General features: G+C 34.1%; 1 protein-coding gene across 1 annotated transcript; it reads right to left on the minus strand.

Moving 5' to 3' along the window:
• Positions 1–329: 329 nt before the first annotated feature.
• LOC131647481 (uncharacterized) lies at positions 330–4,773 on the minus strand. Its single transcript, XM_058917368.1, has 7 exons — positions 4,649–4,773; positions 2,249–4,216; positions 2,029–2,114; positions 1,565–1,750; positions 1,236–1,457; positions 882–1,006; positions 330–788 (listed from the first exon to the last, which is right to left on the minus strand). The coding sequence occupies exons 1-7, from the start codon at positions 4,649–4,651 to the stop codon at positions 727–729; spliced, it is 2,652 nt and encodes an 883-aa protein (XP_058773351.1). The 5' UTR covers positions 4,652–4,773; the 3' UTR covers positions 330–726.
• Positions 4,774–17,115: the final 12,342 nt, after the last annotated feature.

Here is a 17,115-nt window from a genome sequence, read left to right on the forward strand (position 1 = left end):
GCCAATTGGTTAGATCCTAGCAAGTGGTTTAATTTAATAAAATGTGTTGTTGAATAAATTGAGGTTAAAATGAAATTATAAATATTATTAAGATGATGTGTCATTTATTAATAAGACTTTTGTTTGTGAATATGATGTACCATGCCATGATTAAGTTGATATGTAATATTCTAATATAATATTCCAAGTTGTTGTGTTATTCTTAAAGGGCAGTGATATGTGCTCTTAAGGAAATTAAAATTGGATAAATGTGAAGTAATTTTCTATTTACTAAGAGGGATATAACATATGTATATGTGCTATGAATTGTGAAAAGGTGTTGAGATATGAAATGTGAAACATGTTGTAAATATGTGGACAATGATATGAGATACCATGAAATTGTGAAATGTGTCAATGTGTTGTAACTCATGAGAAGTTTGTATTTATAATGAAATTTGTCATATGTACACATTACTACTCGGTATTCAAAGGAGGCACCAACTTCTAACAAAAACATAGACAGAAGGGCAGTATGTAAAACTCTAAGGAGGCATACACAAACTATGGTTAGATACACATTAGTACTACGTATTCAAAAGAAGCACCAACTTCTAACAAAAGCTTAAACAAAAGGGCAACAAGTAAAACTCTTAAGAAGCATACATAAACTATGGTTATATACTGTTATACACATCAGTACTATGTATTCAAAAGACTATTGCATAGTTTAGTAACTAGCATAATTTATCTGAATGGTTCTTGCTTTCTTTTAAAAATACCCCATAAATAATACTTTGATTGAAATCCTGCAAAATGAATAACTCAAAAGTTAAGATACAATTATTAACAAACAATGAAGTTTATATGAAGTAGCATATATGTAATGGAATGTAACTTACTCTTATACTGGCTTGGGAGCATTGTAGAAGCAAATATTAGAAGCTCAGCTTTTTCAACCCTAACTCTTATGGCAAGATCATTGGAAATCATTTCATCAACTAGTTGGTCATAATATCTCTCAACCCTATAAAGAAAGAAATTCAGATTTAGTGCCATACTAGCTTGAAACGAGCATGGATTCAAATCCTCAGCAGCATACTTTGCTGCAAAATATGCTGCCAAGAATTTGATTCCACGTGGAGAGACCATATCAGAGCTACCTCATTTGGAAAAACCTTATATTGTTTTCGTAACCAATACTTTAGAACATTAAAACAGAAAATGTGTCGGCTAAGTTTGTGCAAAAATGTCACCTTTCATTTTGAGGAAAGAAATAAAGACCAATGCTGAGGTTATTTGTTCCGAATTTCTTGAAACTCGCTGGCCACACAGCTGATCTTTGAAGTAAGTCTCCATAAAGCGCGTTAGGGAGATGTCTTGTCTCCTCGAGAACTTTAGGGCATGCTAAAGTGGACAAATGGCCCATTAGTCTACTCATTTTATCAAAGCTTTTGTTGAAAACCTGCAAACTTCCCCTAGTATCAACAAAATTCAATCTCAGACAAAGCTTTGTTTGTAGCACATACAGAAAACTCGTTAATTCTAAAAGACGGTAACCGAAGTTACAAAACATGTCTCTTACCTCCAGATTGGATCAACAATAGGTTGTGGATCAACAAAAGTAGCACATTTCTCATTGGAATCAACTTCACATTTTTCCAAATCTGCGGTCTCACTATCTGGATAATTTGCGTCTAATATCTCTTCACAATCCTCACAAAACCAAATAACTTCGTCCGTAAAAACCACAGGACCCTTTAAACAATACCTGAATATAGTATTTAAGAATGTGAAACTACAACTTCATAAAATGCTAAATATAATGCTTATTTCTACTTTATCCAATCCAACAAATTAGGATAGAAAGAAAGAAACAAAAAATAAGTCTAGGGTATTGATGTCAATCAATGGGTATCGTTTCAATATTCGTAGTAACATCTCCGTATTAAAAGTGGTTGAGTCTTGCATATGCAGCAGAATAAAATGATTAAAACTTGCTACAAAGACATGTAATATAAGTATATGAAAAGAGTAAGCAAAAAGCACCTATGTATTGCATAATCTCCACATTTGCTGCAATATACTATTGCCTCTTCAAAGCCTTCATCGCCACACGTAAGACAAACAGATACCTGCAACAAGCAAGTAAAGTGTTAATGCAATGATTGATAAAAGTTGTATATAACAACAAAAAAGCATATATTTTAACCAAAAAAAGTATAGTATTATTTGATAGTTCCATTGAAAATCAGAAAATGAGAAATACCTGAGGCAAATGAATTCTCCCCAACTCACTCGCGGGAACATCCATCTCCACTTCCACTTGAGAACCTCCGTCTTCAGTTTCAGTTTCAACACTGACCTCGGAAGCGGCATCAATCTCAATATCGGTTCCCTCAGTAGGATGTTGGCTCTCAATATATGCTACAGCTTCCGATACTTGTGGTTCAGTTTCAGTATGTAGACCAAGTTCAGTCAGGGGTTCAAAACTTGTCCCCGCTGCATGTGGCCATGCTGATGCAAGTGGTTCTATAACTATTTCTATCGCTGCAGAATCAAAATTCACGATTTCGGTTTGGTTGTTAGTCATAGAACCAGCAGTGTCGTGCAACTCCATTGAAATCAAATGTTGCTGATCATTTGAATCAACAATATCATTCTGAACCTCATTATGAACATCGCTCTCAAACATTTCTGTCTGTATAATGTCTACTGGTGTGGGTACCTGAAAAGCAATAGGAGATTGTGGTGTTGCTAATACTATTGCACCAGAATCAGGACATGTATCTTCAACCAAGGTATTAATATCAGAACAACCAGCAGGGCCATGAAACTCCATTGAGATTGAGTGTGGCTGATCATTTGTTTCCACGCCACAATTCTGAACCTCGAGACGTTCTTCCCCTTCTTCTACTTCTGTCTGAGAATTGATCTGACCTGAGGGATCAAAACTTGATTCTACTGCTGGTGAAGGTGTGAATTCTTGAGAAGTCACAGGGGCTTCTGGTGATAATGTTGCAGAAAAATCACAACTAATATATTCTGTATCGGTCTCGGCGCTAATATTAGAGCCTGATGAGGCATTCAACTCAACTGGAGTTGATTGTGGCTGATCATTTTTTACAGACCTTCTTATCCCATTACTCATCTTCATGTACTTACCTCCTGATGCTTCTCCAGTCTCGCGCTTCGAACCATGATCCTTTGCATCAGTACTATCCCTGACTTTCCTTTTAGACTTTACAGGTGTTACTTTCTTTTCCTGGAAACTACGAGCTTCATGTTTCACATTCTCTACCTTGGAATCACGATCCTCTGCACCAGTGTGATCCCTGAGTTTCCTTTTAGAACCTTCAGCAGGAACTTCCTCGTACTTGGGAGCTTTATGACTCGTAATTTTTACCAGGCATCCATCTTTCTTAGATTTTGGAACTTTCTTAAGTTGAACTACTGGTTTCTTTTGAATATGTATACTCTCTTCTCCATTGGAAGTTTTACTTTCCGTTGATTGCTCACGTAGTTCTATTAACATTCTTCGATGTTTCTTTCCATTATTATGTCCTTCCAAATTCTGGTGAGGAAACTCAACATCACAAATTTCACAGCGTGTGCGTGGTAGTGTGGCTTCAGCAGGAATAGTTGGTTCTGGCAAGCACTTCTTATCAACATAGTCTTCAGGTGTTTGTTGAGACAAGTCAGGTGATTGTTGTGGTAAGTTCGTCTTATCAGCATAGCATTCTTCTGACGTTCGATGTGGTAAACACTTGTTATCAGCATCATCATCCGCCTTTTGATGCGGTAAGGGCCTTTTATCAGCCACGTCTTCTTCTTCTTCTGGTGTTTGATGTGGTAGGCCCTTATTATCAGCATGGTCTTCCGCTGTTTGATGCGGCAAAGGCCCCTTATCAACATGGCGTTCTGGCATTCGAAGTGGTAACGGCCTCAGACCATAATAGTGTGCCGGCATTGGATGTGTTAAGTGCCTCGGATCATAATAGTACGTCGGCATTTGATGCGGTAAGTGTCTGTTATCAACATAGGGTGGCCGCACATGATGTAGTAAGGGCCTGTTATCAGTATAATTGGCCGGATTTTGATGAGGAATTTGGTAACTGTAGTTAAAGGGAGGCCAATAAAGAGGAACTGGGTAATTGTAGTTAAAAGGTCCTGGACTGAAACCAATGAATGGAATGTGATTCCAACCACCTCTATAATTGTTTTGATAATTTCCATTCTGCAAAAATAACATTCAAACAGATATATCATTCTTTCTCTCACGAAGCTCGAAACTCGAAACAGATAACAGACACAGACGCGACACCAACACTGACTTCATGACCTTCAGTAATAATTTTATACAATGAATAAATTGAACGCAATCACATGTCTCTCGAAAACACATACTGACCTGACATATCGACATCAATAATAATTTTAAAAAATAATAAATTAAATATAATCATAAAAAGTCGGTTTCAGATACAAACACAAACACACTTTTTCAAAGAGTTCATATTCAACTTTTTCCCAAAAAAACCCAAATTTCAAAACAAAAACAAAAAATGCATAAACTGAAATTCAACTATAAAATAGAAAAAACAAAACAAAACACCAACATTGGTAGCATTTAATTATATACAGAAAAAAAAAAAAAAAAACCACTAACCATTGTGTAGGATTGAAGGGTTTCTGGAACAAGAAGAACAATAGAAATGTCAGAAGAAGAAGAATTGGATTTATTGATACTGAATGAAGAGTGAGAAATTGATCACTTGATAGAGAGTGATGATAGTAAAGGGTTTTGATTGACTACGATCATTCATTTGACGTATTTGTATTGTTGAATGAACGTGATCGTTGATTTAGATCGAACGGTTTAGATTTTAAACCTAATATTTTATGTTTTAAAATAATAAAATCAGCAGTATATTTTGAACCATTTGATTCAATCGAACGATCATGGTTTGTCAGTTCTGTGGCTCCGTTAATTTAATGAATGCAGTAAAGGAAATTCTATTTCCAAATTTATATGTGAAGTTAATGTTGGTCTTTAAGAGGTCAATCTTTTTTCTTTTCTTTTTTTGTCACTGAAGTTATAGACTATAAAGGTGTTCATTTTCTAAATGTATATTACTACACTACTTATAAAGTCAAAATGAATTTATTTTAAAAGTCAAGATGTTTTTATATTTTACACAATAAAAAAATAAGAGAATTTAAATAAAGATATACCTAACATATTTTTTATAAAATTATTCTTATTATCATTCGGGATAGAATAAAAAAACTAATAAAATAAAAAGAGAGACCAATATTTAAAAAAAAAAAATTGCATAACTATTATTCTCTCATATACTAAGATATTAAACTCGAAATTTTAGATTTTAAATTTATTTTATTTTTAATATCGGTCAGGTGGTCATACATATATCTAAAGAAGTTGTCATCCAAATGTTACAAGTTTAAATTCAACTTATTTTAAAATATGAATCAAATATATATTTATTTTATTTATTTTTTATTGTTTTAAATGTTTGTTATTTTAATATATTAAAAAAATGCTAATTTATGTTTTAAAGGTAAAAGTTAAATGAATCAAATGAAAATATAAATTTAAGACGATTTTTGTAAAATATATATAATTTTTATTTTATAAATATGAAATAAATAAGGGTTTTGTTATGGGCTGACCAACGATCAACAAAATTGGCTCAATACACATAAGTTCAATTTCTTTAAAGTGTCTAATGTGTTGATGTACATGGGAACTCTTGTAATTATCACTGTACATAAACATGTTTATCGTTCATTTTAAATAACAGGATCATTATTCAACTTTCACTCGACTATCATGTTGGACAATCCAAAAACAGTTACAATTATCTCTCATATATTATAGATGTGGCCCTAAGTCACGCCTAAATACGATTCAATTAACACTTATAAAGTTTTATTTCAATCTCTTACTCACTTGAATGTTTGCAGGTACTATCTTCGGATCACCGTCATAAGAGAACCATCAAAAACTTACACAAAAACCTTTACCGCCGCAGCAATCATTACCTGCTTCATTCATGTGTTTAATATGTGTTAAATAAGAAAGTACATTTGGTCATGGTAAAAAATATTTCATATAAATTTAATGTTTATTAAAAACCTTAAATAACAATACTAATTTAGTTTAACGGTAATTGACATTTATCCCCCTGTCATTAGGACGAGTTTTGGTTTTCCCCCTATTAATTATTTTTTTTGGATTACCCCCTGTATTTTTAGGGTACCCCCTAAACGTGTAAAAAACAGTGAAAACCCAGGGAGATAAATCAAAAAAACAAGTTTACAGGGGGTCCTAGGGGGTAAATCATAGAACTTTTCATATTTCAAGGGGATAATCCAAAAAAAAAATTAATAAGGGAGAAAACCAAAACTCGCCCTAATGGCAGGGGGTAACAGTTATTTATCCCTTTAATTTACAAAAGCTTTTCATTCATTCTTAATTGAGTTAATTGTTATCAATTCAATTAATAGTAATATTCTCCAATATATAACTGCCCATTAAATATAAATGTCTTTTAATGACAAAATTAAATATTTCACACGGATATTAACACTAAAAATTATACTTTGATTCTATCATGATTGTGCAGGCTATAGATGGAGGAAGTTCTAAAGATAGGGAAAGTCTGGCTATTATTGCTCAGATTAGAAAGAGCATGGAGAAGTTTGAAGTTGTTCGAGTGTTGCACTCGTACAAAGAAACAAATAAATGTGATGACGTGTTTGTTGGTATTGGATGCAGTATGAACCCTGGATTTATTTGTTTTAGTGCAGCTCCAGACTGCATTAGTAGACACTTATTGGAAGATTCTTGTGGTGTCCCTCGTGTAAGGATTATATGATTATAGATTGAAGATTTGCGTTAAATTTGAGTTCTGAAATTGAAGATTGGTGTTAAAGGATTATAGATTGTTTCGTGGGAATTAATTTTAGGTTGTAATTGTAGGAATCAATTTTAGAGATGAGAGAAGATTTGCTCTGGAATATGATTAGAAAATATTTAATTGGTTCCATTTTTACAGAATTGTTGTGGTAGAGAACTATGATAAGAGAAGATAAAGTTGAGTTGATAAATGGATAAATTTATTTTGTTGTAGGTGTTTGACTTTGACTAACAGAGTTAACAGAAGGGACAAACATGATACTGTTTGAAAAAGTAAGGGATCAATTTGGTCTTTTTAAAAGTTAAAGGACTAAAATGGACCCGAAATATAGATACACTACGCCAAATTTAAGCTGTAGCAGCGCAGCTACTAAAGCGCTTTTAGCAAAAGCGCTCTCGTAGGGCTCGCTAAAAACAAAATTAATAAACAAGGGAAAATGATGCAAAAAAAGCGCTCTGGTAGGGGGGGTTATGAGAGCGCTTTCAAAAAGCGCTCTGGTAGGGGGTATGAGAGCGCTTTTAAAAAGCGCTCTGGTAGGGGGGTTATGAAAGCGCTTTTAAAAGCGCTCTTATAGGGTGGGTGCTACGAAAGCGCTTTTGGGATAAAAGCGCTCTGGTAGGGGGTGTTATTAAAGCGCTTTTGAAAAGCGCTCTGGTAGCCCATTTAAAAAATTATATATTTTACAAACACACGCGTTTTGTTTCAGATCCAAAACACGCGAACCTTCTTCTTCCTTTCGTTGCTCCGCCGTCCTCACTCCCTCTCCGCCGTCCTCACTCCCTCTCCAGCCTTCAACCGACTCCGCCACCGCCTTCCTCACTCCATCGCCACCCTTCAACCGTCTCTTCTCTGTTCAGGTTAGGGTTTTGTGCCGGAAATTTTCCTTCTTTTCATTGTTTGCTTTCAAAAATACAAAATTTTATTTAGGGTTATAGTTAATATTATTGGGGCTTTTTTAATTTATCAGTGATTTAGGTTTTATCAGTGTGATTTAGAGTATTGAAGACAAAGTTTGTTAGGTTTTTATCAGTGATTTAGAGTATTGAAGACAAAGTTTGTTAGGTTTTTATGCAGAAAAAAAAAACTCAAGTAATTTGTTTTTGGAATAAAAGTTTCATTAGATCCGTGAAGATAGTATTTACATCTATAGATGTATTATCTATAGTTTTATACACTTTTTAATTTAGTATGAATTGATTTAAAGGGCCTCCAGGATTGATCGCTTTTTACATGATCTTTTCTGGACATAAAGCATAGGACTTTTTGTTTTATTAGCCACTATTACGAGTTCCAATGTGGAACGTGTTGAGAACATTCATTTCTAGGGAACTTTTGAACTCTTTTAGCTTTCACATTCTAATTTTTTTTCAATATAATGTATCTGGAAATTAACATGATTCAAGATTTTCTATATGTAGTTAGTAATAATCACGTTTTTCTATTGTAGGTTGAGCTTCAAACAGTGGATGGACTGGTAAAGGATAGAACACAATGTGCCCCTGCCGATTATGTTCCACAGAATATGAATCAAGTATTGTACCCCGAAGTCTTCTGTGGCAGGATCCTTCGGGGTACAGTTATTTGATTCATATTCTGTGACACAATACAACTTGGATAGAAATGAGGTGATGCAGGTTAAGTCCAACAAAACCTTCAAATTTCTAGTCCAACAACCCCTTCTCATTATTGCAACATTTATTGATTGAGTAAACATACACCCCTAGCTTACACCAACACCGTAATTTTCTACATACAAGGTATACAATTCATTTTTTATTAATTTATTCTATCTTAATTTCTGTGCACAAGTATCTATCTGTGTTAAAATATACGGTGTAATATACAAGTGTAGGAAAATAAGTGTAGATATAGCATAGCTCAAAGATGAAGGAAAACGCTGAAGGGTAAGTGTAGACTTTATATATCTTAATTTCCTGCCAATTGGTTGTGAACTTTACATTAATTGTTGTTGCAGAGAAACTTCTTATATTGCTAAGAGATAGTAGAAAGCTCACAAGGATACTGGGCTCTTTTGATCAATTTGGTAACAACTTCTCAAATTCTGTAATTGTTTGACATGCTGTTGGTTGAGTATCTAATAGTGTTCCTATCAATAACATGTAGCTAATGTTGTTCTTGAGGGTGTCTGTGACAGGATTATTGTTAGTGATCTATATTGCTTTATCCCTCTGGGCTATATGACGTGGCTGTGTTAAATTTAAGGTAAACTTTATGTACAAAATTTGTTGAACTAATTTACAATAAATGATATTCCATTCCATGTATTCAAGTTAGATATATAAAGTCCTAAATATTAATAAATTAATTTGTATTTATTGATATATTTAATTTGATTATTCTTTTTACACGACATATATATATACTCGTTCTACTCTTTACCTTCTTATTTTAGAGCCTTTATATAATAATAATCTTATTTTGATTATATTATTTTTATTTTGCAGATTGTGAAGATTTTCAATCATTTGAAGATGTTCAGACTTTGCAGGACTAGGACCGATTTAGTTGATTTAGTTGTTTAGGGATGATTTTCTTATTGTTATAATGTCATGTGAATTGGTTTAGTTGTTTTCATGTTAGAAATATGTGAATCGGTGTATATATATTTTGGAATAATTACAATGGTATAATTATAATGCATGTTTAGTATATAATCGAAATCGCTTCTTTGTTGAAATAATGAGATTACTGAAATAATGGGATTACGATTGTAAATTATAGGTTTATGGGATAACAATGGTAAATTACAGGTTCATGAAAGAATGCTGCCATAAATGCAGGTTTAGAAATTATAAAAATAATAGGTTTATAAAAAAAAAGCATAAAAAATAAAATAAAAAACGCAACCTACGAAAGCGCTTTTGGAAAAGCGCTCTTATAGGGGGGGCTATCAGAGCGCTTTTTCCAGAAAAAGCGCTCTAATAGGGGGGGTACCAGAGCGCTTTTTCCAGAAAAGCGCTCTTATAGGGGGGTCTACCAGAGCGCTTTTAGAAGCGCTTTTGTTACCTATGCCAGCGCTGGCTTTCACAGCGCTTTAAAGCGCTTTTAAAGCCCAAAATAAGCGCTTTCGTAGGCCTTCCGTGTTGTAGTGATAAGGGAACAAAAAAGATATTTAGCCTTAAATTTATATGAACTATTTTTTAGCCAAGTGTATTTTCTTAGTAGTATAATGAATTAGAAATATAATGCATTGCTAATATGTTTATATGTAAAAAAAAAGATTGTTACTATTTTGAAGCACAAACAATAAAAAATAGGGGTGATCAAAACCAAACCAACCCAATAGAAAACCGCAAACCAAACCAAACCAAACCGAAACAGCAAAAAACCGCATTTGGTTCGGATTAGTTTGGGTCAGTTTTTACAAAACCGCACGGTTCGGTTCGGTTTGCGGTTTGTATTTTGTAAATCGAACCAAACCGAATCAAACCGCACTATGTTACAACCTAAATTTTACTAACTCACATCCAACCCAAGCTTAAACTTATTATACATTAGCATTATGATTACGAACAATTTTCTCATCCTTACACATATAATTTCAGTCTCGATCTTCTAAAATCTCTAATAACATTATCGCACCTTCTTTTCCACATACATCTTCCCCCTTCTTCTATAATCTCTACTCTCTTATATTCTTTCTTTTTCACCTTCTCATTTTTATGTAAATGTTCTGTATTTCAGTTTCGTTTTTATCACATATCTTCTTCTCTAATCTCTCAACACTTTTTTTCTTTTTCACTTTCACTAATATTTCGTCTCTTCTATTTTTTTTCGTTATAATAATTTTTATATTGTTTTATGGTATTATTTTAGGTTTAATATTCCACTTTTGTTTAATTTAATTTTTACATATTAAATGGAAAATTGTTGTCAAAATATGACGAGTTTTGTTGTTATTTGATAGTGTATGAATGTATAAATACAAAATTATGTTATCATCAATATGTGTATGTATGGCTCAATAAAATATTTGTAAAAAACCGAACCAACCGAACCGAACCAAACCGCATTAGTTTGGTTTGGTTTGGTTCGGATTTTTTTTAAAAGCCAACCGAACCAAACCAAACCGCATTATTTTTTCTCTTGCGGTTCGGATGATTTTTTTCGTCAAAACCGTCAAAACCGCACCACGAACACCCCTAATAAAAAATAACAACAAAGTATGAACAAATATAATGCTAAATATTATATCAAAATTTTTTTTTTTACAAAGAGGGCCAAAGGCGCAAGGAAGAAAAAAACTATACCAACAGAACTCTCACATGAGGGACACCACAAGAATCCTTCAATAAGTATCTACTCCTTTAATAAGTATCTACTAATGCAGGCTGGAGTTGCATTAAAACAAATAAACACAGGGTTCATACTACATCCAATACCAACAAGCATGTCATCACATTTATTTGTTTCTTTTGTATGAGTGCAACACTTGAACAACTTCAAACTTCTATGTGTTCTTTCTAATCTGAGCAATAATAATCAGACTTTCCTTATTTTTAGAACTTCCTCCATGATAGAATTAAAATATGATTTTTAGTGTTAATATACGTGTGAAATATTTAATTTTGTCATTAAAAGACATATATATTTAATAGACAGTTATATATTGGAGAATATTACTATTAATTGAATCGACAATTAACTCATTTAAGAATGAATGAAAGGCTTTTGTAAACTAAATTAGTATTGTTATTTAAGGTTTTTAATTAACATTAAATTTAAATGAAATATTTTTTACCATGACCAAATATACTTTCTTAACAGTATAATAAATTAAAAATATAATACATTGCTAATCTGTTTACATATTATAATGCATTGCTAATATATGTTTACATATGGACATTTTTTAAATTCTTACTATTTTAAAGCACAAATGAATAATAGAAAAATAAGAGTAAAATATGAATAAATATAATATAAATGTTACGTAAACATATAATTTGTAGTGTCTAAAACTTATAGTGAGAGTTCTAAATTACACAACACATAAATAATTGACTTTCTCGAGTAATAGTTAAATTATAATTTTTAGTATATATTTAAAATATCAACCTCAAATATTAATGGAGATAATTAACTCACTTAGAGTCGAGCAATGACCATGGCTTTAGAAGAAAAAAACAAACATGGTATCACACAATGTTAATATTACTTCGTACTTGATCTTTACTCATGTATTCGCAAGTTAGTTAGAAATATAATAACTAAATTGATTTTCAAGTAGTTATGTAGTTAAAATTAGTTATGATCAGTTAAATATTATGCATGTGTACTTAGGTTCAGACCCAGTCCTTTCGCAATGCAAGTGCTACAGCACTGGTCCGCTTACTTTTTTTTAAGGGTCATGCTAACATGTGTCCTTAGGGCACATGTTAAGGATTTTATAAATAGAAAAGGTTAAATATAAATAAATGCAATAAAGTTATATTTAAAGTTTCGATACACTAAATGCACGCGTTTCAAGAAAAAATTTCTATAAATATTTCATTAACTTGTGCCCTTGGGGCACATGTTATCTTTTCCCTTTTTTTAATTACCAAAACAATATATTTTACATCTGCTTTTCAAAAATAGGTGTAAAATTATATTTTTTTGTTAAAATATATTTTACACCAGTTATTTAAAAATAATGTAAAATCATAATTTGTTTTCAAAATCTATGATTTTATATCAATTTTTTCAAAAAGTCTGTATAAATTTAATTTCTTTTAGGCCTATTTTTTTAATTAAAACATGGCCTCCATATTGATTAGGTCAGTCCTGCTTAGGTTGCAACATAACTAGCATACATATCATACCTTGATATGTAAACTACAATGTACATTCATTCTAAATCAATGAAGAGCTGAGATTTTTTCATATCATGATATCGAATCCTGGTTATAGAGAGTTTGATTTTCTTCATTTTTCTTTTCAAATTTCACTTTGAAACTTGATTGTTCTTGAATGTTCTTCATCATTCCAGTTCTTTTCGATTCATATCCGCTGCATCATCATCAATATCAATTGGTCTTTTGCTTATGCACTTTTTATTATTAGTTGAAGATGTAACACCCCATAAATTTCTTTATTTAATTTAATTAATTTTTTTAATTAAATATTAGAATTAATTGAATTATTTGAGAAATATGGATTAATGAGGCTAATGGGCCAGTGTCGCGAGTAGCAATTGGGGGGTGTGTCAGTTGCAAAGCCTTTTTACTAAACTAAGGTTATATTTTTCATAAAATAGAAAAGAGGAAGATTTTGTGAAAAGAGAACCAAAAAGGAGAAGAGAAGGCTGAACGTGAAATTGGGAGAAGAGCAAGTGCGAAGAGCAAGAGTACCCAAGAATTTGACATCGAGGTAAGGGGGGATTCTTCTCATTAACCTCTATTATGGGTATTATGAATGATTCAATTGAGTTTGTATGTTAGGATTCTGAATTGGATTATATGTCGGTGTTTGGGGTTTTGGGGTTTTGTAGAACTTAGGTTCAATTTATGATGTGTGATGCAATTGAGCTGTTGTGAATGATGTTTGATGTTGGATACTGATGTTAAAACATGTTAGAAGTATGTGTAAATGTGCATTTTCGTGCTGTTATGAGATTATGGACGTTTTGGTATGATTGGGTTCGCAATTGGGATGAATGAAGTGCTGCAGAAAAGTGATTTTTCTGCTATATCAGTAATGTAACCGGTTACATGATGAGGGTAACCGATTACATGGTCTCAGAATGGGCGAAGAACTGCATTTCGCGATGATGTAACTAGTTACATCATTTAGGTAACCGGTTATCACTGGGCGAAATTGAGAAATAAAGGCTACTGTCAGTGATGTAACCGGTTACATCATTTAGGTAACGGGTTACCACTGAAGCTTTTTGAAAAATATTTATTTTAAATATCTGTAACTTTTAAACCGTTAATTCTTTTTGTACGCCGTTTCGAGAACCCGTTAGATGAATTAATCCCCTATTTTAAGAAGTATATTAGGGAGTCATAACTTAAAATCATTTTGCTTGGTTTTGAGAATTGGTATTTGGTGGTAGATTGAGTAACGGTACGAACATGCTATGCGGTGTTTTAGCTAGTATGATTGCTGAGATGATAATATATTGTTGTGTTAAATGTATTATGTTGTGGTGAATATCAAATGGTTGTGATATTATTATGCTTGTATGTTGTGAATAAATGATTATGAATCGTTGGTAGATGTTAATGATGAGCATGTCGTGGTTGATGCATGCATTTCATAATTGTGTTGCGGGCTGTATCCCTTATGGTGGTGGGACAGCGGTAGCTAATTCCCATCGTGTGGAATTAGTGAGAGAAGTAGCCGAATCTATATGGTGGTGGATCGGTGAGATGGGTTATCCCATGTTTAGTACCACGTGATTTAGTTGCATTGCATTAGGTTGTTGTGTATAATTGTAACATGAACGGAAGTTGTCCAATGTTATAATTTGTGTGTGTTTGGTATGAATGACTGTATTTGATGAATGTTGCTATACTATCTGAATATAATTGATTTGGGTGAATAATGTATGGATGAAGTTGTATTGTTTATATTCCTATAACATTTGTTAATGCGAATGAAACTCACCCTTACTGTTGTTATTTTTCAGATTGAGGAGTAGCTTGTGTACTTGGTGAGGATTAGCTCGTCAAGTAGTTCTTTAGAGTCAGTTGGGTCTGTGTCATGCTCTGGTCGTGTAACATTGGGGACGTTATTTTAGAATTGGCTGATAAACCCTTGTTTTGTTTATGGTTTATGGTTGAATCATGAGTCTCCGACTCCGGATGTTTGATTATTCAGTTGTTAAGAATATTCCGCTGTGTTAACATGCTATCTGAATAATTTTGGGTTTATCGTTCCGTTATGGCATGACATGAATATTTGTTTACTTTATTGGAGTTGTAATACCCTTTTTCATGTTTTACTCTGATTTTTGTTAAATTTTCCGCGGGGTTTAGAAGGGTGTTACAATAGTGGTACCAGAGCATAGTCGTTTGAGTCAGAGTCTTAGTGTCGGTTAATCCTTCGTATGCGATTAGTGTAAGGTTGACACTGTCGATACTTCTTGTTCTAATGAATATTGTTTGATATTTAGCAGAACAATGGCCGGAAGAGGAGGAAGATACGACGACGCGGTCGCTGAGGCTCTGGGCATGATTGCTGGTGTGTTGGGAGGGAATGCCAATGGAGCTGGTATTGGTGCTGACAGGCAGCTGAACAGTTTTCAGAGGAACAATCCTCTGTTGTTCAAAGGCACGCACGATCCCGAAGGCGCTCAGAGATGGCTGAAGGAAATTGAAAGGATCTTTTGAGTGATCGATTGTGCTGAAAATCTGAAGGTGAGGTATGCTACTCACATGCTGTCTGAAGAAGCTGATGATTGGTGGATGGCTAGTAGGGATGAACTCGAATCTGCAGGTGTAGCAATTACTTGGGATGTATTCAAGCGAGAATTCCTGAGGAGGTACTTTCCTAAGGATGTTCGGGGCAAGAAAGAAGTTGAGTTTTTAGAGTTGACACAGGGTAACATGACGGTACCGGAATATGCTCCAAAGTTTGTGGAGCTGGCCAAGTACTATGTCCACTATAACAATGATGAAGCGAGCGAATTTTTGAAATGTGTTAAGTTCGAGAATGGTCTCCGTAATGAAATTAAGCAGGGAATCAGGTACCAAAGGATTTGTCGATTTACTGATTTGGTAGATTGTAGTAGAATCTATGAAGAGGATAACCTCAAGCTGAAGTCATCTTACTCCCGCGAGTTAGTTGACAAAAAGGGGAAGAAGCCTATGGACCGTGGTAAACCATATGGTAGAGGTAATCATAAAGCTGGAGGTTGGAGGAAGCCTAGTGGTGGAGACTCTAGTGCCCCTGTTAAGTGCTTTAAGTGTGGGGAACCTGGGCATCGCGTTCATGAGTGCAAAAGTGAAGAGAAAAATTGCTACAGGTGTGGTAAGGCAGGCCACATTGTCGTTGACTGCAAAGGAAAGACTGTGACTTGTTATAACTGTGGTGAAGAGGGCCATATTAGTCCACAGTGTCCTAAGCCAAAGAAGAATCAAGCTGGGGGTAAAGTTTTCGCTTTATCAGGTTTAGAGACTACTCTAGAGGATCGATTGATTAAAGGTACGTGTTTTATCCATGGCACTCCTTTAATTGCAATAATAGATACTAGAGCAACTCACTCGTTTATTTCGTTGGATTGTGCTAAACGTCTGAACTTGGAAATATCTGATATTCATGGAAGTATGATCGTTGACACTCCTGCGTCGGGTTCAGTGACTACTTCGTTTGCCTGTTTGAACTGTCCAATTGATATTTTTGGTAGAGAGTTCGGAATGGACTTAGTGTGCCTTCCGTTGGAACAACTTGATATCATCCTGGGCATGAATTGTTTGCAATTTAATCGGGTCCATATTAACTGTTTCATGAAGACGGTTATTTTTCCGGAAGATGTCGGTGTTGAGGGTCTAGCGATGACGGCTAGACAAGTGGGTGAAGCAATGAAGGACGGGGCTGCCGTGTTTATGTTGATTGCATCCATGGAAGTGAAGAAGAAAGTGGTAGGTAGTGACTTACCAGTAGTATGTGAATTCCCAGAAGTTTTTCTAGAAGATGTAAGAGAGTTACCGCCAGAGAGGGAGGTAGAATTTGCTATTGAGTTAGTTCCTGGAACTAGTCCTGTGTCGATGGCGCCGTATCGTATGTCAGCATCTGAATTAGCGGAGTTGAAGAGTCAGCTAGAAGAATTGCTGGAAAAAGAATTCATTCGTTCTAGTGTGTCTCCGTGGGGTGCGCCGGTGTTGTTGGTAAAGAAGAAAGAAGGCTTTATGAGATTGTGTGTGGATTATAGACAGCTGAATAAAGTTACTATCAAGAATCGGTATCCATTACCGAGGATTGATGATTTGATGGATCAACTGGTTGGTGCGAGCGTGTTCAGCAAAATTGACTTGAGGTCGGGATATCATCAGATTTGGGTGAAGACGGACGATATTTAGAAGACGGCATTTAGAACAAGGTATGGTCATTACGAATATACAGTGATGCCATTTGGAGTAACTAATGCGCTGGGGGTTTTCATGGAGTATATGAATAGGATCTTCCATCCTTACCTGGATCAATTTGTGGTGGTATTTATCGATGATATTCTAATATATTCTAA

This window comes from Vicia villosa, linkage group LG2 (genome assembly GCF_029867415.1).
Source record: "Vicia villosa cultivar HV-30 ecotype Madison, WI linkage group LG2, Vvil1.0, whole genome shotgun sequence".
NCBI classification, from domain to species: domain Eukaryota; kingdom Viridiplantae; phylum Streptophyta; class Magnoliopsida; order Fabales; family Fabaceae; genus Vicia; species Vicia villosa.

Coding starts and splice junctions, on each gene's coding strand:
- LOC131647481 (XM_058917368.1), bottom strand. Junction 1,751..2,028: donor GGAGATTATGCAATACATAG/GTGCTTTTTGCT, acceptor TACTATATTCAG/GTATTGTTTAAAGGGTCCTG. Junction 1,458..1,564: donor ATTGTTGATCCAATCTGGAG/GTAAGAGACATG, acceptor TGTTGATACTAG/GGGAAGTTTGCAGGTTTTCA.